General features: G+C 49.3%; 1 protein-coding gene across 1 annotated transcript in view; it reads right to left on the minus strand.

Moving 5' to 3' along the window:
* The window catches only part of KRR1 (KRR1 small subunit processome component), a 188,054-nt gene that overhangs the window by 24,012 nt on the left and 140,399 nt on the right, over positions 1–23,643 (minus strand). Inside the window, exons 8-9 of the mRNA XM_086918997.1 lie at positions 17,155–17,232; positions 16,961–17,054 (exon numbers count right to left, since the gene is read on the minus strand). Of these exons, the coding sequence (XP_086775123.1) occupies positions 16,961–17,054; positions 17,155–17,232 (172 nt within the window). The remainder of the gene's footprint in view (positions 1–16,960; positions 17,055–17,154; positions 17,233–23,643) is intronic.

Here is a 23,643-nt window from a genome sequence, read left to right on the forward strand (position 1 = left end):
GGGGTGGGGGTTCTGTAATTATGAGCAGGGTCCTTATGAAAGAGGTTTTATGAACCCTGGGGAAGGAAATCTGTTCATTTTATTTCCCTTCCCATTGTAGATAGTAGGCACATAGGCTAACATTGCAATATGTTATGCACGCATAATTACTGCTAGAAAAGGAACCAAAATATCATTCAAAGACTGAGCAAAATGGTATAGATAAATCCAGCAGATCAGTTATCATAACTTGTACAGAAAAGAAGTTATAACACTTTGTCTGTAAGCCAAAATCCAGCATTCCTGCAGTTGTCCTGAATTTCTCAGTGCTAACAGGTTTAACAAGGCTACCTTGATTAGGTGTTAAGTGACTATCCAGGGGAGAGGCTATCTGCTGGAGAGAGCTCTGCAGCTACACAGGAATGCCAGGGCAGGGAGACAGGGGTCGTAAAGCATGAAGCTTCAAAGGAGGAAAGGACAGGGAGGGAATGCCAGGCCTACCTACCCCCAGTCCTTTGTGCCCCAGCCAGATAGCCTGCTTAAGGAAGGAATTTGCAGATGTTAGGGGGAGGAGTGCTATGGAACTGAGCCAGACTGGAAGTTGGTTTAGTTAGCTCTTACTACTTAAAATGTCAGCCATCATGGATTTTGGAAGATTCGTGCTTTCTGGGAAGAAGATGCCACACTTTGGAGCAAGTTGCCATAGGCATGGGTGGCACCATGCATCCCGTTGGTCAGGGGTAACTCCCCTTGATGCCCAGAAGCTGAGATTAAATATGTGAGAGGGGCATAGCCTCTCAGGTCCGCTGCCTGAAACTACAAGAGTTCCTGCTGGAATCCTGATCTGCACTCAAAGGCCTGCCTGGTGAAGACTGCACCTGCTGCACTATCTGGTACTACAGCTCTGAGGACTTTGCCTTACTTCAAGGAGGAGTAAGGCGTGGACTCCCTGCAGTTACAGGTTAACAGAACTTAAATGACCCTTCTCCAGCCTAGTCCTCCTCCTGGTGGACATCCAGGGGACTTTTAAGGGGTTGACAAAGTGCACTGTGGGAAGTGCAGTCCAGGCCTGCAAAGGACTATCTACGAGATTCTAGACCATTGGATTTGTGTTTTGGACCTTTGGAACCTACAAGGAGACCTTCTGGAAGGACCGCCAGAATTTGGGAAAAGTTTTGAACTTTTAGAAAAAAGCTCCATAAAGGTGACTGACTTGACTGCGAGGGCCAAGCAGGCCATCTCCAACCGCGATCTGGCCCGGATTCCAGGTCATCCCGCTAAGAGCTCTAGAGGTCAGATTTCCAGGATTTAGCCGGGAGCTCCCTAAAAGTCACACCTGCGAGCCCTCACCGAATCTGGCCTGGTGATGAGCAGCAAGGGCCCTTGGAAGAAAAAGCTCCAGAAAAGTGTGAAGGTAACCATTTTACTGGGCCCTCCTGCTTAGTGTAACTGAACAGGGTTTCATCATGGTCAGCCTGAAACCTTTACTTTGTCCCAGTCAAGCGTAACCAGATGTCCCAGACTGGCCTCGTTACTGGTGGTAGGTGCATACTTACCACCGCCAATAAACCATCGCACATCAGTAATTGACTTGAATCTCCTCTCCAATCCATTCCACCAGGTGGGAAGTTTATAAAACAGAAAGCAGCTGGAGGATTGGAATCAGCTAAAGCCAGAACATAATTTGTAGTACTGAATAACTAAACTGGTAATCTGCTCTGGAACTGCTGTCCAGAAACTTGTGATTCATGATTCACACTAGCTATTTACCTACAAATGATTTAACTAACAAGCATGTGTATCTGAAAAGCATTAATTTGACTACCTGCTTACAGAATGGACATGTACGCCTCAAAGGGAAGCACATATATGGATTATCACTTGCAGACATTGGACCCTAATCCGAAATCAATGGCGGTCTGAGAAGCTTCCCTGCCACAGAGCCTGGAAAGTGTGGACTTCCTTTACCCGAACCAGACACAATTTCAGAGATCCTACGACATCCAGGAAAATATAATTTGCCAGGGAGATGGGTTGCCCAGTGAACATAGGATGATCCTCTCTTTGCTGATACAATATCAGACACTGAGACAAGGCAAGGTGATTTCAAAGATCCTGTGGGTTATAATGGCTACAGAGCAGAAAATACTTGTTTATAATACTAACACACAAGTTACTACTTGTGTAACGATATATCTGTAAGAGACATTAGTTAGTGATAGATTCCTTACCTTAGACTATCCCCAGGCGTCAGACTGGATCCGGAAACTTTTGCGTAGCAGTACCCTTGCGCGTCGGTAGGCGTCGTCTGCGGCTCCGCGTCCGTCGTGGGCGCCGTGATGACGTCGGAGTACTTAGACGCCGCCTCCGCGTGCTGACGTCAGTTCTTAGACACAGCTTTTCCGTGCCAGAAGCGCAGAGCCATGCCAAAAACCAACACTGGTGCCATGAAACTAGGGCCCTGAAAGGGGATGACCTTAACCCTAGATATCGGTTCGCAGAACGGGGAGGATGGGTGAGTCGGTAAGGAATCTATCACTAACTAATGTCTCTTACAGATATATCGTTACACAAGTAGTAACTTGTGCATCTGAAAGAGACACGTTAGTGATAGATTCTTTACCTTAGAATAGATACCCCAGCAATACCAACCCCGTGGTGGTGGGTCTGCGAACCAATAATCACACCAGAAAGTCCTGGAGGACGGAACGGCCAAAGAAGCCATCCCTCCGGACTTGACTGTCCAGGCAATAATGTTGTGCAAACGCATGCAGTGAGGCCCACGTAGCCACCTGGCAAATGTCCTGCAAGGGCACACCTCGGCCCAAGGCAGTTGTAGTCGCTGTGGCTCGAGTGGAATGAGCCCTCCGCCCCACAGCGGGTTCCTTCTTAGCCAAGGAGTAAAACGCCTGGATACCCCAGATGATCCACCGCGAGATGGTCCGCTTGTGCACCGCTTTCCCTTTCTTAGCACCCACGTAACCAACAAAGAGTTGGTCATCCACCCGGAAATGGCGTGTGTGATTCAAATAAAATGAGAGCGCACGTTTTGGGTCCAGACGGTGGAGCCTCTCTTCCACTGGCAAGGTGAAAGATTGCCCAATGTGGAAGGCCGTGACCACCTTGGGTAGGAAGGAGGGCCTTGTCCGTAACACAACCTTGTCCGGATGGACTGAAAGGAAAGGAGGTTTACAGGATAGAGCCTGGAGCTCACTCACTTTCCTGGCAGAGGTGATGGCTACCAGGAAGGCAGTCTTCAAAGTGAGAAGGCGAAGATGACAGTTGTGAAGTGGCTCAAAGGGAGCGCACATCAGAAACGTAAGAACCAGGTTCAGTCCCACTGAGGCATCACGAAGTTAACAGGAGGGAACGTATGTGTGATGCCCTTCAGGAATCGATTAACGATAGGGGTCTTGAACAAAGAAGGTTGATCAGGTAGCCTCAGAAAGGCTGAAAGAGCAGAAAGGTAGCCCTTGATAGTGCCCAGAGCAGAGCCCTGCTGGGCAAGAGAAAGAAGAAAGAGGAGAACCTCAGAAAGAGGGGCATTAAGGGGATCCACAGCCTTTGCTGTGCACCATGCCACAAATCTGTTACACCTGCAGGCGTATACCGACTTTGTGGAGGGACGCCTAACTGCCAGAATGATGCTGCAAACTTCAGGAGGCAAGTCAAATGGCTTCAACTGTCGCCGCTCAATCTCCAAGCATGAAGGTGGAGACTGGACAGGTTCGGGTGGAGGACCGTCCCCTGCTGCTGCGACAGAAGGTCCTCCTGAAGAGGCAGACGAACCGGGGACCGACTGACATACTGAGTAGCTCGGGATACCAGTACCTTTGTGCCCAGTCCGGAGCCACAAGGATGACTTGTGCCCGGTTGCGCCTGATCTTCTTCAGCACTCTGGGCAGAAGTGGTATAGGCGGAAAGGCGTACAACAGACCGCAGCTCCACTCACGACGAAAAGAGTCTCCGAGCGAGTGCCGCCTTGGAAATTCCAACGCGCAGAACTGATGACATTGCGTGTTCTCTTCGGTGGCGAATAGATCTAACCAAGGCTCTCCCCACTGCAGAAAGAGACCTTGCGCCACGTCCGAGTTCAGACGCCATTCGTGATCCATCATGCACCGGCGGCTGAGTTCGTCCGCCCTGGCGTTCAGAGAACCGGCCAGGTGTTGAACCACCAGAGTCACGCCCTGATGTTCCAGCCATTGCCAGAGGCGCAGAGCCTCCTGGCAGAGGGTCCACGACCCCACCCCCCCCTGTTTGTTGCAGTACCACATGGCGGTGGTGTTGTCCGTGAACACCTGCACCACACTCCCTCGGACAGACGGGAGGAATGCCTTCAGTGCTAGATGAATCGCCCGCAGCTCCAAAAGGTTGATATGGAGCCGGGACTCCGCCGGAGACCAGAGGCCTCTGATCTCCGCCTCTCCCATGTGGCCTCCCCAGCCCTGGAGGGACGCGTCCGTCACAACTACGTGCTCCGGTTGGGAAAGGGAGAGGGATCTGCCGCTGACCCAATCGCAGTACGTGAGCCACCACTGCAGCTGTCTCGCAGTGCCCTCCGAGATCAGGACATGGTCGGACAGGTTGCCCTGATGCTGGGCCCACTGAAACTTCAGGTCCCACTGCAGAGCCCGCATCCGCCACCGGGCGTGATGCATCAGAAGGATGCAGGAAGCAATCAGCCCCAGAAGCCGCAGCGTCAACCTGACCGAAACCCGGGATAAAGGCTGGAAGATTGGAATCAGAGGCTGTATATCCCGAACCCGCTGTTTGGGTGGGTAAACCCGAAACTGCGCCGAGTCGAGAACCGCTCAGATGAAAAGGAGCTTCTGAGATGTTCCGAGATTTTGGCACATTGATGGAGAACCCCAGCTGGTGCAGGAGGTCTGCCGTAGTCTGGAGGTGGTGGATGACTGTCTGGGGCGCGCCCGCCTTCAACAACCAGTCGTCGAGGTAGGGGAAGACTGAGACCCCTAACCGGCGCAGATGAGCTGCGACCACCACCATCACCTTCGTGAACACCCGTGGGGCGCTGGTAAGGCCGAAGGGGAGCACGGTAAACTGAAAGTGCTCGTGGCCTACCGTGAACCGTAGGTAACACCGGTGGGCCGGCAGGACGGGGATGTGGAAATACGAGTCCTGCAAGTCCAACGCTACCATCCAGTCTCCTGGGTCCAGGGCAGCTAAGACCTGAGCCAGAGTCAGCATCTTGAACTTCTCCTTACGGAGGAAGCCATTGACGTTCCGTAGGTCCAAGATAGGGAGTGGGCCCCCTTTGCCCTTCTTGGGTACCAGAAAGTAGTGGGAGTAGCAACCACATCCTACTTCCGGCCCAGGAACGCGCTCGATGGCCCCCTTGGCCAAGAGGGCCGAAACCTCCTCCTGCATAAGCCGCAAGTGATCCTCCGATATGCGGTGGTGTTGCGGTGACATGGCTTGAGGAGTCGTCTCGAAGGGGAGGGAGTAGCCCCTTCGGACGATTTGCAGCACCCACCTGTCCGACGTGATAGTGCGCCAGTGGGAGTGGTGTTGGCGAACCCTGCCACCCACTGGCGTCACATGGGCCTGAAAGCACGGACTAGAAGGGTTTAGAGGCGGATGCCGCGGGGGAAGGGGTGGACTGACCTCGCCTTTGTCCCCGACCGCCTCCACGGCGGTTCCCACGGCCGCCACCGCACTGGATGTTAGTCCCGTCGTTGTCATTGCTCTGCCCAGCGAGTCGGTGGTATCCAGCCCACACCGGATCGAATACTTGGCTGCATCTCGGCCCACCACAAGGGCTTGGCCGAGTTTGGCCCGTACCTCCAACGGACAATCTGGCAGCACTTCCGCCACCGTCTCCCACAGAGAGTGGGTGTAGCGGCCCAAGAGGCATGCGGTGTTAGAAGACCGCAGTCCCAAACTAAGGGAGGAGAATATTTTCTTGCCATAATTCTCATACCTCTTGGATTCCCTGTCCGGCGGAGCCGACGGGATTGCGGTCTGGGAATTGGAGGCCTGGATGACCAGACTCTCGGGGGTGGGGTGGGTGGACAGGAAACATGGGTCGCCCGGGGCCGGGCGGTGGCGTCTGGCCACGTTCCTATCTACGGGCGAACCCGTAGCGGGCTTGGACCAGGTGCCCAAAAGAACGTCGGTCAAGGCCTCATTAAACGGCAGCAGAGGCTCGCTCGACCTTGACTGCGGTTTAAGGACCTCTGAGAGGAGGTTAGTTCTCACTGCCGCGACGGGGAGCTCAAGGCCCAAGGCCTTGGCAGCCCTCGTCAACACCACGCTATAGGTTGCCCCCTCCTCCGTAGCCACGGTAGGAGGCGAGACAAAGCCAGTGTCTGGGGAAGTGTCCAGACCACTGGCATCCCCAAGGTCTCCTGCCCAGTCCTCTTGAGACTGACACTCCCTGGTCAGAGGGTCTTCAGACCCCTCCCAATCCTCCTCATCACCCATCTCCTGATACTCAGGGTCGTTAATCAATGGGGCCGGTTCATAGAAGTGGAAATCTCCAAACTGTGTCGGATGCGGCGCCGCTCAGACGCCGGAACCGGAGCAAAGGAGGAATCGGGGGCGGCGCCGCCAGAGGACGGCGCCGGAGGAGACACCTGACGGACCGACGCCGGGGGGGTCGTAAGGTCCACCGGTGACGATCCAGAGCCCGAGGAAGGTCCAGCGGCGCCCCGCGGCACCGGGACCGAAGGCGCCGGCGGCGCCGGGGCCGCTTGACCTTGCGGCGCCGGGCCCGAAGGCGCCGGCGGTGTCGGGACCGGGGAACCCTGCGGCGCCGGGCCCGAAGCACCCGACGGGGGCCGAAGCCCCTGTTGGGCTTGGCCCTTCTGGCAGGTTCACCCCTGAACTTTTTGCTTTTAATGGTGACCTGGTGATGGTGATTTTTGGGTTGTGCGCACTTTCACTGTGTCCCAGTGGAAAGTGCGTGCGCACTCTGAGTGCATGTGATGAGATAGGCTTGCCCTCCCATAGAAATGCATGGGGAATGTATGTGTCCCTGGTAGTTCCTGATGCGTGGGGTGTACAGGTTCGAATTTGCTATGTGCGAACTCGTGAGAGTGAATGCTTCGCAATGATGTATGTGGCATGAGTGTGTCTTGTGTACAAATGCCACTTCTAGGAGTTGGCATATTAGTGTAAAATATGCCTGGCGTATGATTGGCTGGAGCTGGCTGGTGAGCCTGGCTCCAGGAAGGCTGGATGGGTCTGCCCGGTGGTGAGTGGGAGATTAGCATGCTGATGGCTGGGGAGGAGTGTACCTGTGTCCTGAATGAGGCTGGGTTTTCCCCAGACAATGCTGGCTCCGCCCCCTGTGGTGTGACTGATGACCCTAGCCCTGCCAGTGAATGAAATGGGTGGTTGAGCCATCAAGAGTGCCCCAAAACCAGCTGCGACTGGTTTCTCCCCCCTGCACCCTTAGGCAAAGGAATGTGGTGTATAAAAATGGGGCTGTGTCCCCACAGATGTTGTTCTCTGCCAGGATCCTGCCTGAGGGGGCTGCTGCTGTTGCTGGGCCAGAGGACCGCCACTTGGATTGTCTCCCTGCCTGGAGACCCAGTGAGCTGGCTCTGGGCCCAGCCTGGCCCCCTGCCTGCTGCATTTCCTGAAGGGCTCTTGCTGTACTTTTGGAGCCTCCAGCGCCTGGAAGCGCTTTTATTTGACTTACAGCGCTTGGGAGCGCTGTATCTCTCTGCCGGTGCCCACCCAGCATTTGGCCGCTTAATTGCCGCCCTCAAGGGATTCCCCGGCGTGGGGATCCCCCTGTTTTGCCCATTTGAGGCGCGGGAGCTCACCCGCTTATTTGCCGACTCTAAAGTCCCCTGGCAGGTGCCCACCCTGCCAGGGACATTGCCGCCCTAATATCGAGTGCCCACCTCGATTTGTTGTGATTTTAGACTAGCCTGTGCCCACCTGGCATTGCCCCTCGAAGATCACCGCCGCAGCCCAGGGGCATTGAAATCGTTGCCGGGCCGCTGCCTTGTGCGACCCGGAAGTGCCGCCTCCACGTCCCCAGGGCTGCGCTGCTACTGGCTGCCCTCTGCAGCGCGACCCGGAAGTGCCCGCGGCCCGCCTGGTTGTAGGCGGGGCCTCGCGGACAGAAGGAGACGCGCCGGCGAGACCAGGAAGAGGTGCTGCCTCCAAGAGCTAGGGAGAGCCCCGGGGTGTGACCAAGAAGGACGCCCGAGGATCGGGAGCTCTCGAGAGAACCGCCGCCGCACAGCAACCCGGTGAGTGCCTGCAAAGGGGAGGGGGCAGTCGGGGCACATTGCCGGTGCCCGCTCCTCCCCTCCACTGCGAGTGTCTGAGGGGTTGTGAGCCCGTGAGGCTCAATGGGGCATCCTCATTGTTTAAAGCCCAGAGAGGGCTCCGGGGGAATTTGTTCATTCTGAGTCCCCAGAGGGGGGGACTCCGACGCAGAGGGCATTTGAGCAGAGCCCCGAGAGGCTCAAGGAGGGCATTTTGTATCCCGAGCCCAAGAAGCTCACGGCCCACATGGCGTTTCGAGCCTGAGAGGCTTGTGGGGGCATCAGTTGTTTTGAAGAGCCCAGAGAGGCTCTTGAGTCCCACATTGTTGTTTTAAAAGCCCAGAGAGGGTCAGGGGGACATTTTGTTTCTGCAGAGCCTGTGAGGCTCCCACATCGTGTTCGCCCCACCATTGTTCTTGAGCCTGCGAGGCTCCCACGTTGGCACAGCCTTGTCTCACACAGCTGCCCAGCACTTCGTGGGCAGCTGCCACGTTTAGGACCCCATGACATTTGGGACACAGGGCATCCTAGCCCCAACAAGGCCAGAGGGCCTAGGGACTGTCACAGGTGGTGACTTGTGTGAGAGTGGCACAATTGTTCTTTTTCTGCACCTCTGAATGTGTTTTTAAGCATCATGTGTCTTGTTCTACACCGCTGAATTTTTTTTGCATCATGTGTTATCTGCACCTCTGAATGTATGTTATGCATCATGTGTTATGTGCTTATACCCCTACAGGTATTGTGATACTTAGGTGGTTGTTTTCTTGCTAGTACAGGTGGTGCTAGTGAGGTCCTAGTTCCCTGCGTGACCTGTTCCTAAGGTGGTAAGGATTGCGTAGGTGGTACTTAACCTTTACCAGTGATTACTGGTTGTGTGCTTTATGTTCTATTTTGATGCTAAAGTGAATATTATTCTATGTGCAAGTGCTAATTCTACCTAGTGCTAAGTGCTAAAAGTGCTGATTCCTGACAGTGGTCCAGGTGGCCCTGTCTTGTACATATCCCCTGTAAATTCTGCCCGTGCCTGATGGCACATTGTTAAGTGTGTGTTTTATCTAATGTGTTCTGGTATAATACAAAGGCTATTTTTATATATAACCTTGTGTGGAGTTTCCTTTGTGGTGGGCCTTGGGTGTTGTTGCTGGGGTGCGTGCGCAAATACTTAACTCATATTGCCTCCAATTTTAGCCTTGCTGCTCGCGCCACGTTACCTAGAGGGTGAGCAGGGGTTATCTTGGCGTGTAACTCCCTTGCCCTGACTTAGGAATGGTGGTCTCTGACTGACTTTGGCGCAAGCCCTGGCCAGCCAGGGATCCCATTTCTAACAGCCCCCAACCCGCTAGGGGACCCAGACGGGTCCGCTGGGCCCGGAGGCGCCACAGAGCCCGTCGGAGGAGAAAGGGACCTCATGGCCATGAGGAAGCGCTCAATCTTCTCCGGCGTCGCGTCTCGCCAAGGGACCGGAGGGTGCGGGACGGGACGGGACGCCCACGACTCCGAAGGAGCCGCGTGGGCAGTGTCACAAGAACCCCCGGCTGCGTCGCGCGAGCGTCGGGGGGAGTCAGAAGAGCGGTGACGCCTCTTCGACTTCTTGTGCTTCTTACCTGACGACGACTTCGACCCGGAAGAGTGGTGCCGACTCCCGGAGCTTTGGTGGCTCCGTCCCCGCGACCTGTCCCTCGACCTCCCGTGGCGCGGGGCCGACTGCCGGAGTTAGAGTCGTCTGCAGGACCGCTCCTGCCTGGCTTTCGAAGAAAGGGCCCGGCAGTCGGAGCAGGCCTTGTCGTCGTGGTCGACGCCTAGACAAGTCAGGCACAGGTGATGAGGATCCGTGACCGACATGGTGCGGTCGCAATCTTCACAATGCTTGAAACCAGGCATCCCTACGGCACTGATCAGAGTCGCAAGACTTCGAGAAGGATCAAAAATGATCTAAAAAAAGTTAGTAAAAAATTGACTGGGTTACTGCTTTTTCCAGATCTGCACTGGCTGGCGCGGAAAAAAGAAGAACTGACGTCAGCACGCGGAGGCGGCGTCTAAGTACTCAGACGACGCCATCACGGCGCCCATGACGGACGCGGAGCCTTAGATGACGCCTACCGATGCGCATGGGTACTGCTACACAAAAGTTTCCGGATCCAGTCTGACGCCTGGGGATATTCTAAGGTAAGGAATCTATCACTAACGTGTCTCTTTCAGATATGATACTACAAAAGAAGTTTAGTTTTCCAGGCTAGCATTTTAAATGTTTTGATTGTCAATCAAAAAAAACAAATTATACAAAACCAAAAGAGGGCTATCCAAATTCTTCTGGGGTAGGTGAAGGGCATCAATAAGGGAATGCATACATCCACTAGCAATGCTATTTTGCCAGCACATACATTTTATGACCAAAGGTTTAAATGCTGAATTAGTCAAAATCGACCTGCTCCAAGTCGCCTAGCACATGTGCAAAACATTTTTGGAATCATAAGGAGTCCGATAACTAAATCGGACGGAACAATAGGCTACTTCCATTTTAGGTGGACAGCATACTCATACTCCGAAAACAAAACATCAGCAGTAGTCTGTTATGCACACTTCCGTTTGGTTTCGGTTGGTTTTTGAGAATACAAAGAATAAAAAAATACATTGAAATGTTGAAAGTCTTTCCAAAAAGAGCCAGAAAGAAACAAAAAATGACCATTCTAGGACAAGGATTACCACATCTGGAATATGCCCAAAAAATTAAATCGGTATAGCTTTTGTGCCGATGTAGGAGTATGAGAACGCAGGAGAGGGGGTATCAGATAGAGTAGGCAGGTTGAGAATAACAACTTCAAGGTAGGAACCTATTTGAAAGAGGCTGGACTGAAGGATCAGTTGAGAGGTGGCATGTCTTGGGAGAAAGAACCAATTTTAGAGAGAGAAAAAGTAGGATGACCTAGGAGACAAACTGTGATGGGTGGTAAATAAGAAGCATACCAACTAACAGGGCAAGAAGTGCCTGTGAGCTCTATTATTCATGGTTTGTATACCGGATCAGTAGTTGACTTCTAGGATCTTGCCATGGATTTTTTGGCGAGTACCACTGCTAAGTCTATAAACTTATTTTAAGGTTTCTTCTTTTTCGGAGGGAGAAGGAGGTTATCAGCCCTAATGCAGATGCTTCAGAAGTTCTGTCTTACTCAAGAAGCTTTAAAATGTGTGTGTTATAAACTTTCATGATCTACTAATCACTAGCCATGACCATGTCATACAACAGAAGCCTGCTTTTGTTCAGGAAACCTGGGACAGCTCGAGGTCACTGAAGAGTAGATCTTGGATAGTCTTTAGGGTAAGATAGACCTTATGCAGGTAATTAAGCTGTTGCATTTTGAACCTTGTGTTTCTAAAGATCTTGAGCATTAGAAAGTAGGGAGGGATGGATGAGTGTGAATAGTAGATGGAGATGAAATGAGAAAAACTAGGCAAAATGAACGTAAATGGAAAACGACGATGAAGGTGAGAAAAGGAAAGGTCTATCTGAAAGTGAAAGCATACTTGGGAAGACAGGTGAGAGGCTGAGAATAAGAGGGTGAAACAAGAATAAGAGGTAGAGGAGAGGGAAAACTAGGAAAGAGGAAAGCGAGAGGTGAAAAAATAAGACAGCAGAAATAGAATAAAAGAGGTAGTGGCTGAGATGAGTGTGTGAGATGTTAGGGTCAGATAGCTGCGAAGGAACCTTTTGGAGGAGGCATGAAACTCGCAGAGATACAGGTGAACGCATGAATGAGAGGTAGAAAGAAATAGGAAAGTAGGTTTGCATGCTAGAGGTGTAGGATGACTAGGAAATATGAAGATAAGAAAATAAGTTGATGCAGAGAAGCAGGTGAGAGAAGGACAGAAAGGCAATGATAGAGGTGAGGGGAAAAAGGTACATATGAGATAAGAAATAAGGGAAAACGGTACATATAGATGAGATGAAATAAAAGTCAAACCGTGTAGGAGAGGAGGACAGAAAGACAGAAGACGCAAGAAGCAGAGCAGGAGAGATGTAAATAGAACAGCAAGAATGAAGAGAGAATTGGTTTCTCATAAATGTATTGACTCAGCTCAAATAGAATGCTGAAACTGTGCAAAGGACACAACATTGCTGTGTGCCTCCTTCGAAGAGGATTGGTTATCTAATTCAACCCTAAAACTCTAACACATCCCTAAGTATTTGTAAATGTGTGTCAAACCCGCTGAGCCTTTGTGGCTGGCTTCTTCTTAATTGGGAGCCTAAACAGTTGGGGGCAACAGGTAAGGATAGCCACATGCAGAAGCAGCTGTAAAACCTTGATTTTACAATAACACCTATATTAATTTCGCGTTTTTTCAAGTTTCAGTTGATTACAGTGGTCCCTTGACAGGAAGAAGATCTTCCTATTTGCGGTCATAATAAGCCTCCTTAGACTAGGAACCCTGTTTATTTTTAGGTCTCGCCTGTCGATGCGCATGCGCATCGAGCAAGGCGAGAGTATTGCGAGTTATCCACTCTTTATCCACACTGCAAGGAATCGTGGCGATTCCTTGCAGTGCCCGTGACTTTTAGGGTCAATGCGCATGCGCATTAAGCTTATGCGCATGCGCATTGACCTTAAAAGTCACGGGCGCGTGCATGTCCGTCTTTGTTTACCCGCTCCGCCCCCTCCCCTTCCCGCCGTGTCGCATTTCTCCTCCCCTCTCCCCTCCGTCTTGTTTATTTTACCCGCTCCACCCCCTCTCCTTCCCGCCGTGTCGCATTTCTCCTCCCCCCTCCCCTCTGTGCCTCCCTCCCGTCCGCTGATAGTTTACTCGTGGTGTTAATGCAAAGTCTAGTTGTGGTCATTAATCATCAATGCCGCCGGTTGCGCCAAATCCCCTGGTTCTACGCTCTATGGGGGTCCCCCAGACACCCTGACAATGGGGTCGCACGACCCATAAGACTTCGCCCTCGAGGGCTCCCACCGGGTCTTCTCAGCAGCACCAGGTCTTTCTTCCACCCTGCGTCCGCGGCACCCAGCAATGTCGGCCGCCAACTTTAAGTTATCCTCACCAATAGGGCAACCCGGGGCAGTGAAGAGTCGCAGGCGCCGGTGCGTTCAGCAGGCGCTCCCACTACACCAGCCCTTAAGCGCCAGCGCCTTCTCTGCAGCGATGTCCGGTTGTGAGCTTGGCGCTTTGACTATTCACCAAACTCTAGTCCGCCGTATGGTTAGGCCACTCCGCACCAGGCCGGTCCTCCACACCGCACCTCCTGCACCTGGTACGGTCGGCCACCGAGTTTACTCTATTCGCCCCAGCACGCTGATCAGCAGACTTACTCGCTATCTTTGTCCCCAGGCATCAGCACTTTCTCGGCAGCGGTTTCAGGCAGCTGGCTCTTCACTCGGCAGGTTGGCAAACTTTAGTCCGCTGCTTCATCCGCCGATGTAGGCCGCCCCTCGTTGCACAGCACACCTGGCGTTCAGCTCGGCAGAGAAACACCGGAGTCAGTCCAATTTGCTTTGCTAACCTTCAACTGGTAATACACGCCATCTGGGTACAATTCAATGAACGGATTATGGGGAGAAGGTCTCACCCTCGGAGCTCCGTCAGACTGGACGTCGGCAGCAAGGCACGCCCCCCCCCCCCATGCTATTTTCAAGATATTTCTGGTGAGTGCCATTCCCCCGTTGTAAGTTGATTTAGTTCCAGACTAAATTAGCCAGGGTGTTTGCAGCTGCTGCTTGTAGATTGACAGAGCTTTACGAACGCCTCTGGCCTGGCAGTCACCTTACGATTCTCCATAAGCGTTCTTTCCGAGGTGGCAGGTCATATAAAGCCTTCCATAACTGTTTTTTATTGATGTTTAACTTCTAGTAGTGCAAGATAGGGAATCTTGGTGCCATTATTACTAGTAGTGCAAGCTAGGGAATCTCGGTGGCATTATTACAACTAAGGCAATCTAAAATAAGGTCCCAGGTTAAGCTTGCCTTCTCATTTTTCTAGATCTCCAACCATAAAAGGGGAGGTCAGGCTGTAATATTATCCTCAATATATGAAATTCCTAAATAAAGGTTGATGGGAACCATAAGGGCCTTTCTGAAAAAAACCTGTTCTCTTCAGCGTGGATAATGTTAATTCTCCCCCCTCCGGCAGCAGCAGAACTGAATAGGTGCAATAGCTACACACCATTGAGGCTCACTGTAACCCCCAGGTATGCCCGCCGTCCCCCATAGAGGGCTCCCCACCCCCTCCATCTACTGGGGTTGGATAATTTCTTTGAGGTGTTTGGGGAATACTGTTCCATGATAATGCTGTTCCATGATAATGCCACCACAAGCCTGACTAAGGTTTGTCTAACAGGGCATACATCTATCCGTGACCACTGTTTCTTTGTGCATACCCAACTTCTCTCTTTACGGTACAGAAGAAACGCCAAGGATCTGGTTTGGACTACAAGGGTGTGAAACATATTGACCCTATGACCTTTCACTATTCACTTCCTGAGAATCAAACCTAACTTTCTCCTTGGTGGAAGGTATAACGTTCCTTGCTTTTAATCATACCGGGTCTGGCCCACAAATCAATTACCTTTTTGAAGTACTGTCACAATATTTTGAACTTACCCCACACACCCGCACTCACCATTACGACGTTTTCCTTTAAAAATATCTTCGCTAAAGAGCCCTCTTGCGGGGCCGGTGGGGGACTGCAGCGCCAACCCCATGAGGAGCAAAAACAACCTATGATGAAGCCTGACACCTTAACAAGAGTGTGAGGGCAGCTCCTCAAATTTGAGGAATTTCCCACTATATTATATCCAACCTGAGCCTTATCTATCATAGATTAGTTATTTTTCTTCTCTTCTGTCACTCACCCTCACTCACCCTCAACCCCTCACTCACCCTCACTCTCACTCACCCTCAACCCCTCACCCTCACTCACCCTCAACCCCTCACCCTCACCCTCACTCACCCTCAACCCCTCACTCACCCTCTCACCCTCAACCCCTCAACATCAACCCCTCACCCTCACTCACCCTCACCCACCCTCACTCACCCTCACTCACCCTCACTCACCCTCACCCACCCTCACCCTCACTCACCCTCACCCTCACCCTCACTCACCCTCACCCTCACTCACCCTCACCCTCACTCACCCTCACTCTCACTCACCCTCAACCCCTCACCCTCAACCCCTCACTCACCCTCACTCACCCTCACCCACCCTCACCCTCACTCACCCTCAACCCCTCACCCTCACACAGTGCAATAGGTCTCGGAGCATTTGAGTTAGAGCTTTTAGAAATGTTTATGGCTTTTTTTTTTAATTCTTTAGCATTGGCTACAGGAAACAAAAATGCTAAAGATTTACAAAAAAACCCATAAACAATTCTAAAAGCACTAACTCGAATGCTGCGAGACCTATTGCATTTCCAATGCTTGTTTAGGTTTCACCTATCAGACAGCATAAGCTGTCTGGTCGTGAGAGACTTATGGTGAACTTGCAGTGCACTCAGAGCCCGTCCATTGCTTTTTACCATGTGTTGCCTTTCTTCTCATTTATGTGCTTGCTTCTGATTCCATGACTTGCCTCGGTTTGTCCCTCCCGTGGAGCACAACCTATTTGCAATCCTATTGACTGGCTGACTTGTAGCCTTCCACTGCTCAGAATGAGCTGCCTATTTTTTTATTTTTCATTTAGCAATCCATTTGAGTGTATGTGTTTTCTAGCTCTCTCCATAGTTTCCCTGCTCGGTAAAAGCACAGGCAAAGGGATATTTTTCCTGGGGGGCAAGAGCCACCTTGCACTCACTCAGCTTACCTCAAGGAGAAAGTGTACTTGCGTATGACACCCTCCTAGAGGCCCATGCTACCACAGAGGACTAAACGGCTGAATCATGTGGAAAGTAAATTAGTCTTTGGCAAGAATTTCCCTTTAGGTTTTAACACTTGTTTTTAAATTCTGTTCAGAGTTGGCATTTAATAAATTTTTTGGCATTTCTTTTTTAAACCACTTTTTTTAACAATTTTGAATGATCAACATAACAATAAAAGATTTGTTGCACACAAATTACCACATATCATCAGCACTGCTGGCCACCCTTATGAATTGCACATTAATCTGCAAGACCGACATTGGGTGAGGTGGTCAAGGGTGGTAGTCTGTATCAGACATATCACTCACACTAGAGTCCATGACATGAAGCCCAGCTGGCTGAACCAGCAACGAGACCCAGCCCAGAACCTTGCATTTAAAAAGTTAATTGTGATCAGACCCCTGCTATTAGCACATCCAGAAAAAATGTTCTTAAATGTTCTATCAGCTCAGTTCTAGGCAGGCATGCTTTTCAAAGTACTCTGAATGTACCTCCATCCAAGCCATCTTGTTGATAGTGAAAAGAACGCCCTACCGCTCAAGTTGGAAACTAAGCTTTTCTCCAGGATGTTAGCAACATTTGAAAAGCCAACCTAGCTTCAAAGAGAGGGTGTTGTTCTTAAGCAGCAAACTACTTGTGATAGAATTCAATTCAAATCACCTACCATTCGCGCATCAAGTACCCCCCATTAGAAAATGATTTACTACGCCTATTCCATATTGCAATGATCTCTCTAGGTAAATGGAATTTAGACAATTGCAGTTTGCGCTAAATAAAAATATGATATGAAAACACAGTATTACTTTGTTGATTTTTGATTGCAGCACATTTCATACGCGTGACAAAATGACATCAAGACGTAAACAATAAATCAATAAACCATTACCTTTTTTCGGTTTCATCGCCGGTTTCTCCTTTGGTGGTATAAACGCTTTGTTTCTCTGCTCTTGTTTCCTACTGACCGCTTCCGCTTGCTTTGCCTAGTTTATGCAAATAAACAAGGCAGAATTACATGGACAATACACACAAACATGTGTTTTCTGATGTCGGAACAATTGGCAAAATCATAAAAAACCTTACCTTTATCTCATCAAGCTTCTTTTTCCTCTTCTGGCTTTCTTTCAAGAAGTATTCACCGCTTGCCAATTCTTTATCCATCTAACAAAAAAAATCTTGATTAACAGAGTAATAGGTATGTTTTCACAAGCAAAACAAACGTAGTTCACAGCTGTCTCGTATTTGAATATGGCTAACTAAAGATTTAGAAACCAATGAAGATGGTAATTAAATTGGCATCGTCTGTAAAAGAAAAAAAACGGCTAGCAATAAGGCAGATTTGGGTGCTAATCATCCGGGTGTACCCCTGCTCCGTTCAATGCTAGCATACAGATTGCAGCATTTTAATCGATAAATTTAATTTTTTAAAACTGCAATCCTGCTGAATGGTTCCCTGCAATCGATGTTACATTGTTATGGACCACGACTAGATGCGTAGTTAAGACTCTAAAAAATGTACAACTGGTATATTGACGATTCATCAAATACAGTTGTAAAGTGTACGCAGAGTATGTAAAAACGAAAGAAAAGATTGTTACAGAAAATCAATCCGATACAAATACATTTTCCAACTGCCTTATTTAGGTTATAAAATGTATGTAAGAAAAAAGGATTTGTGCTGCAGAACTTATATACATACTTCAAATTCATTGTCTGCACTCCTGGAGACGAATTACATATAGTGCCCTGGGGGTGCAACGGGCGAATGCGCCCGCTTCGTTCCCCCCCCCCTAGGGGCACTTTAGTATTACAGAAGGGGCCCAGATGCTTGTGACGCCCCTTCTGTAATACCGCTAGCTCTGGCGCACATAAAGCACGAGCGCTATCTGCAGGGGGTGTTCCCTCATTTGCATGGGGGAGGGCCCCATGCAAATAAGGCTATCCCTTTGCCTCTGTGCAAGCACCATATTAAAGACGCGGGTGCAGAGGCAAAGAAGCCCTCAGGAGGCGCACAGAGCGCGCCACCTTTGGACTGTGAGTGCGCCCCCTGATGGCAGCCCTCTGTAGGGGGGGGAACCGTAGACCCCAACAGACATCCCCTTGCAGGCGGGTGCAGTCATTGGCTGCACCTGCCTGCAAGGGGATCTCTATTCCCCTTTAAAAAAAGTGCAGGCGGGTTGTCACCTGCACAGTGAAACACTGAGCAGCCGTTCGTATTTCATGTGAATATTGTGCACAGTATGCATCTTTCAAATACCCTACAAACGTACCACAAGTGCATCGGTCTCAAACAAACAAATAACAATGATAAATTCAAACCTTGGGCATTGTCCACTCCGCAAAACCTCAGCAGACAAACCTAAAGGACTTGCTATCAGGACATACCACATAACTCAGTAGCCCATCCATAAAAAAACATACAGATTCGAATAAGTTTAATATCTATGTAAACAAAAACAGACAGACTATATCAATATCATCTCCAGCGAAACAGAACAAGCTAAGAAGCGGCAATCTATATGACCTGCTCACAGATAATCAATTTTCAAACTTTTTCTACTCCTTATTCTTCCCCCAAATTGCATCCTACCTTATTATTCCAATACTCCAAAAAAAGGAAATTAATCCAATTTATTACTAGGGATCATGTTATCCCCTACCTTTCTATTTGAATGATATTCCACCTTACAACCCACCCTTGGACTGACTTAGTGACTGAGTGTACCCTACTTTGAAACATGCCTGCCGCATTACTCTCGACTGTACTACTAATTACAAATCATAAACTACCTTCTCATCCCACTCCCATAAACCATGGTTTCCACTTTGTGTAACCACTCCTTGTAATATCACAAAACCAAACCACCTCTACCTTATTTACTTATCCCATTAATAAATAAATATATTGGATGAACTCATTCTAATAATTACACTTGGCTCTTATTAACTTAATCCACCACTAGAAACTGGAGTAAATTCTTCAGAGCAAAATACTAACCCAATTACCAACAAATTTATGTTAATAATGAATAATAACTGGGTTAACCACTAACTGTGGGTCACAGATTGGCGTGCTACATCCATAAAGAGCTGCAATACCTTATCAGGGGTGGTAAGCGCTATGTAAATGGAATTACCTTATAATACAATAATGCTTAAGAACTTTCCTTCAAGAAAAAAAGTGCGATAATTATTATTCTTCTGAAATTTACTAATGAAATAGCATTCAAAGGGGTAACAATAACTCCTGTAGGTAACAGCTCTATGTTGTACATAGATGAAGTAAGCAGCAGGAAACGTCTTCTGGTAGTTAGGTTGTATTTATTAAGTTACTAAGAATAAGTTAATACACAGAGCAGTAATACCCCACAGCTGACCAGACCAACTGCCAGGGCTAGAATCCCAAGACTAAGGAAGCTAAGAAGCAAAGTATGAAAGTACAACACTCTACACAAATAAAAAATAGCATATCAAAGAGATTAATGAATAGGTGTCTGGATTCAATTACCCAGGTTTCTCCCTTAACATCCTTCCTAATCTACTAACAAGACCAAATATAAGAACCACAATCAACCAAAATACATTTGAAATCACAAGGAGACCAAACAAAATGACCTAGGATCCTCCGCCTGACGTTCAGAGATATTCTACAAAGCAATGGCTCCACAGCAAACAACTATGGGAGATTCAATGGGGTCAAGTGTCTATTGCCTCGGGATATCACTCAGAGGCAATAGACACTTGACGTCTCAAAATAGTGGGCACAAACAGCAGACACTCACAAAGGTAATTTCAAGACAATGCCAAGTCCAGTTAGTGATCAACTAGGTATGTTATGTTATGTTAGCTACATTTATTTTGCGCACAGCTGCTCCAGCAAAGGAGCGTCCTGGCGCATGGAAAAGGTGAACATAACACAACGCGAGGAAAAAGTGAAAGTCAACATAATAAGATTAAAACAGGTAGGAATCAATCAGGTAATTGTGAAGCGCGCTACTCACCTGTGAGGGTCTCAAGGCGCTGGGGGCGGGAGGTGCAGCTGCGAGTTAGCCGAAAAGCCAGGTTGAGGCTTTTCCTGAAGATGTGTAGAGTAGGGTGGCGTCTGATGTTGACCTGGAGCTTGTTCCAGGCCTTGGCTGCAACGTAGGAGAAGGGTCTTCCACCCGCTCTGGTTCTGTGGATGCGCGTTGTTTCTGCTAGGGCGAGGTCGGCAGAGCCGAGGTTTCTTTTGGGTACGTGGAAGGAGACTCTTTCGTTGAGGCAGTTGGGTCCAATGTTGTGGAGAGATTTGTAGGCGTGGGTGAGCAGCTTGAAGGTTACTCTCCTCTCGATGGGGAGCCAGTGGAGATCTCGTAGGTGAAAAGTCAAATATGATGCAGAAGTTCCGGGTGTGGTTTGTGGGGTGGGGAGGGGGTTGCCGAGGGCTGTAGGCCACCAAGTGTTTTCCCAGGCTGAGGAGGTGGGTCCGAGGATGAGGACTTTGGGCTTCTTCAAGTTGAGCTTCAGACAGCTGCTGCTCATCCAAGCTGCAACGTCTTTCATTCCTTCCTGGAAGCGGAGTCTGGTGTCTTCGGGTTCTTCGTGAGGGAGAGGATGAGATGGGTGTCGGCGTAGGATACTAGGCGGAGTACACGCTGTCTGATAATGGCGGCGAGGGGGCCATGTAAATGAAGAGGAGCGTGGGACTGAGCGATGATCCTTGGGGAACTCCGTAGTTGATCTCTGTGGGTTCGGAGAGGAAAGGCGGGAGTCTGATCCTTTGGGTTCTTCCGGTGAGGAAGTAGCGGATCCAATCGAGGGCGGTTCCCTGCAGTTCGTAGTGGAGTCTAGCTGCGAGAGTGGGAGACTGTCGAAGGCTGCGGAGAGGTCTAGAAGGATGAGGGTCGCGGTGTGGCCTTGGTCGAGGAGCGTGCGGATGCCATCTGTGGCGGGGAGGGACGCGCAGCTGAGAGGCAGGGGGAGGGGCAGAGGGGGCAGCAGCGGCGGGAAGGGAACGGGCAGGGAATCAGAGCAGCAAAACAGATAAGACACAATAGGAGAAGAGACACAATAAGAGAAAAGACACACCAGAATAGACAAAAATGGCACAGTAACTGATAAACGGGCACTAACACAAGACCGACAGCAGCGGACCAACAGAAGAGCAAGCTCTCCCCCTGGACCACCAGGGTTGAGGCGCAGGCAGGAGCCTGCGGTGAAGGAGGGCCTCGAACACCTACCTGCACAGGGCAGCGGCACAACAGTGGAGCTGCAGGGAGAGAGAGCAGGTCTCAGACCAGGAGGTCAGAGGTCTTGCCCTTGGAACAAGGCAAGAAACAGCTTTGCAAGTCAAAGGCATTAGCAATGCACACAGCACGATAAAAGGGTGAGCACCAGCAGCCAGGGAGCCTGTTCCAGTTTTTGATGGAAAAGATGGGAGAAAGTTGCCGTTTGAAGCTCAGCTTAAATAAATTTGCTGATTGTGTCTTGGTAATACATGTTTTCAGGCCTGAAAATGAAAAGCACTTAATACCTAACTGAACACTTGCATTCAACTTAAACGATGTCCAGGCTACACAGTTTCAACAACCTGGAATTATCAAGTGTGCTTTATTGCATACCATTGTAGGATGAAGACCTCACATAGCATGCTATTTGGCTGTAAACAAGAGCATAGTGCTTCGATCTACGTTGAGGTATTAGTGACACTAGGCACATTGACAGTTAACTGGATTTCCTTTGCACGCATTGGACTATATAGTTGATCAAGCTTGAGAAACTCAGACAGTGGCTACACGTACAACTTAAAAGGTGAAGGGTGGTCCTCCACATTTAAGTTGTGATATATTACATAAGAAGTTATTCACTGTTACAGCCGAGGCAACTTTACAAAAAGTATTCAGACTAGCATGTGACGATACCTAATATTACCTGCATGTATATTGTGCAGTATAAAGAACACAACACTACAATTTCTAAAAATCAAACACTTCGTTCAAACAATACAAAGTAGGAACACTCAAAAAGTCAACAACATATCGCATTGTGAAACTGCAGTAAATGAATGCAATTAGTTGCATGTTTGCAAACAAAATTTGACTGCTGTTCTAGTCTAAAAATTTAAATACTCCTATATTTGGCCATTAAAAATAAAAGTCAAAGATGATAGAAAAATACCTATTGTCATTTAATCCATTTAAAATCAAGAAGTTGAAAGCTTATACCAACTTTTGCTTTTATTTTCAGATATTCCAATAAATCCTACCAACACCTTTGCAACATGCAGCATATTCAACAGGGCATCTGCATCTTTATCTGTAACCTGTGTCAGGCTGACAATGAAGTTGCCTTGAGACCAGGGCTACTGGAATTACGCGATTATGTGGTAGCAACGTTTTTTGCATAATGATAGATTCGCCGCATTTGCCACATAATCTATTATCTTCTGCATAATCTGCTGATTCTAACAAAAATAATTGTTTCTAGCTCAAAAGTTACTAAAAATTCAATGACATCTGTTCCCGTTTGTAAAGGCTGATTGGCCACCATTCTGTTTATTGCTATATTTGGGTGTTAAACAGATACTAATGTGGTGCCACCAACACCCGGTGTTAACAAGTGTAAAAATGACAAAATAATGAATATTACTATCACAAAATATGACACATTATGCCACATAATTTGCAGTTTCTTGCTGCATAATTCACTCAACCCTGCCACACAATTTGACGCTCCTCTGCCGCATAAGTCCAGTGGCCCTGCTTAAGACTTCTGCCTCAAAGGAGGAAAAGCTGGCGTAACACAGAGAAACTTCAACATGAGGCAACATCATGAATGTATGGGAAGCATCCAGGTTGAAAGTCCTTTTAATAGTGTAGAAGTTTCCTTTGGTAAACAGTGTTTCATCTACAATTAAATATTTCTTAAGCCGAGGGAGCGTCATTTAAAAAAAAAAAAATCACACAAAAATCCAGTAAACCATAAAACAAGCATTGGCATAGCCAATAGGTTTCACTTTTGGGACCTTATAGGTATTTAGTTATACAGCACAATATCCTTGGTGCAACAACATAAACTGTTGAATGGCTAAACACTTATAAGGTCCCAAAGGTGAGACCTATCCGCTATGCCAATGCTAGTTTGGATTGGCGGGGCGTCCTGTACCCCTGACTCCAGTGTGCTCTTGTGGTTTTCCTTTGGTTGGGAACGTGTGATGTCCCAGTCTTGTGTTGGCCCTGGCTACAGTATACTGTGCCACATGCGATTCTCTTTGAGGGAGCGCCCCTGGCCCAGTGTTGGCCCTGGCAGTTAAGTGAGACGACTTTACACGTGTCCCCATAGCCCCACGTGCCTCTATTCTGAGCGGCGTCAGTAGCCACGTGCAGCGTGACGTGGGTTCACGTGGGTTCGCGTGGCCCCTGCCCATCTGTGTTATCGAGCTCCGATCCAGGTCCTCCCAGGCTGCCTCCTGGCCAGATATTCCGCAGCAAACCGCTATTCCAGTGTGCGCGGTGCGGTGCCGGTCGTCCAGCGGGCGTCCAAGAGCACCTCCAGCCCTGCTGCGCCGTCACCACTCACTGCTGCTGTCATTCA

Source organism: Lissotriton vulgaris, chromosome 1_1 (genome assembly GCF_964263255.1).
Source record: "Lissotriton vulgaris chromosome 1_1, aLisVul1.2, whole genome shotgun sequence".
NCBI classification, from domain to species: domain Eukaryota; kingdom Metazoa; phylum Chordata; class Amphibia; order Caudata; family Salamandridae; genus Lissotriton; species Lissotriton vulgaris.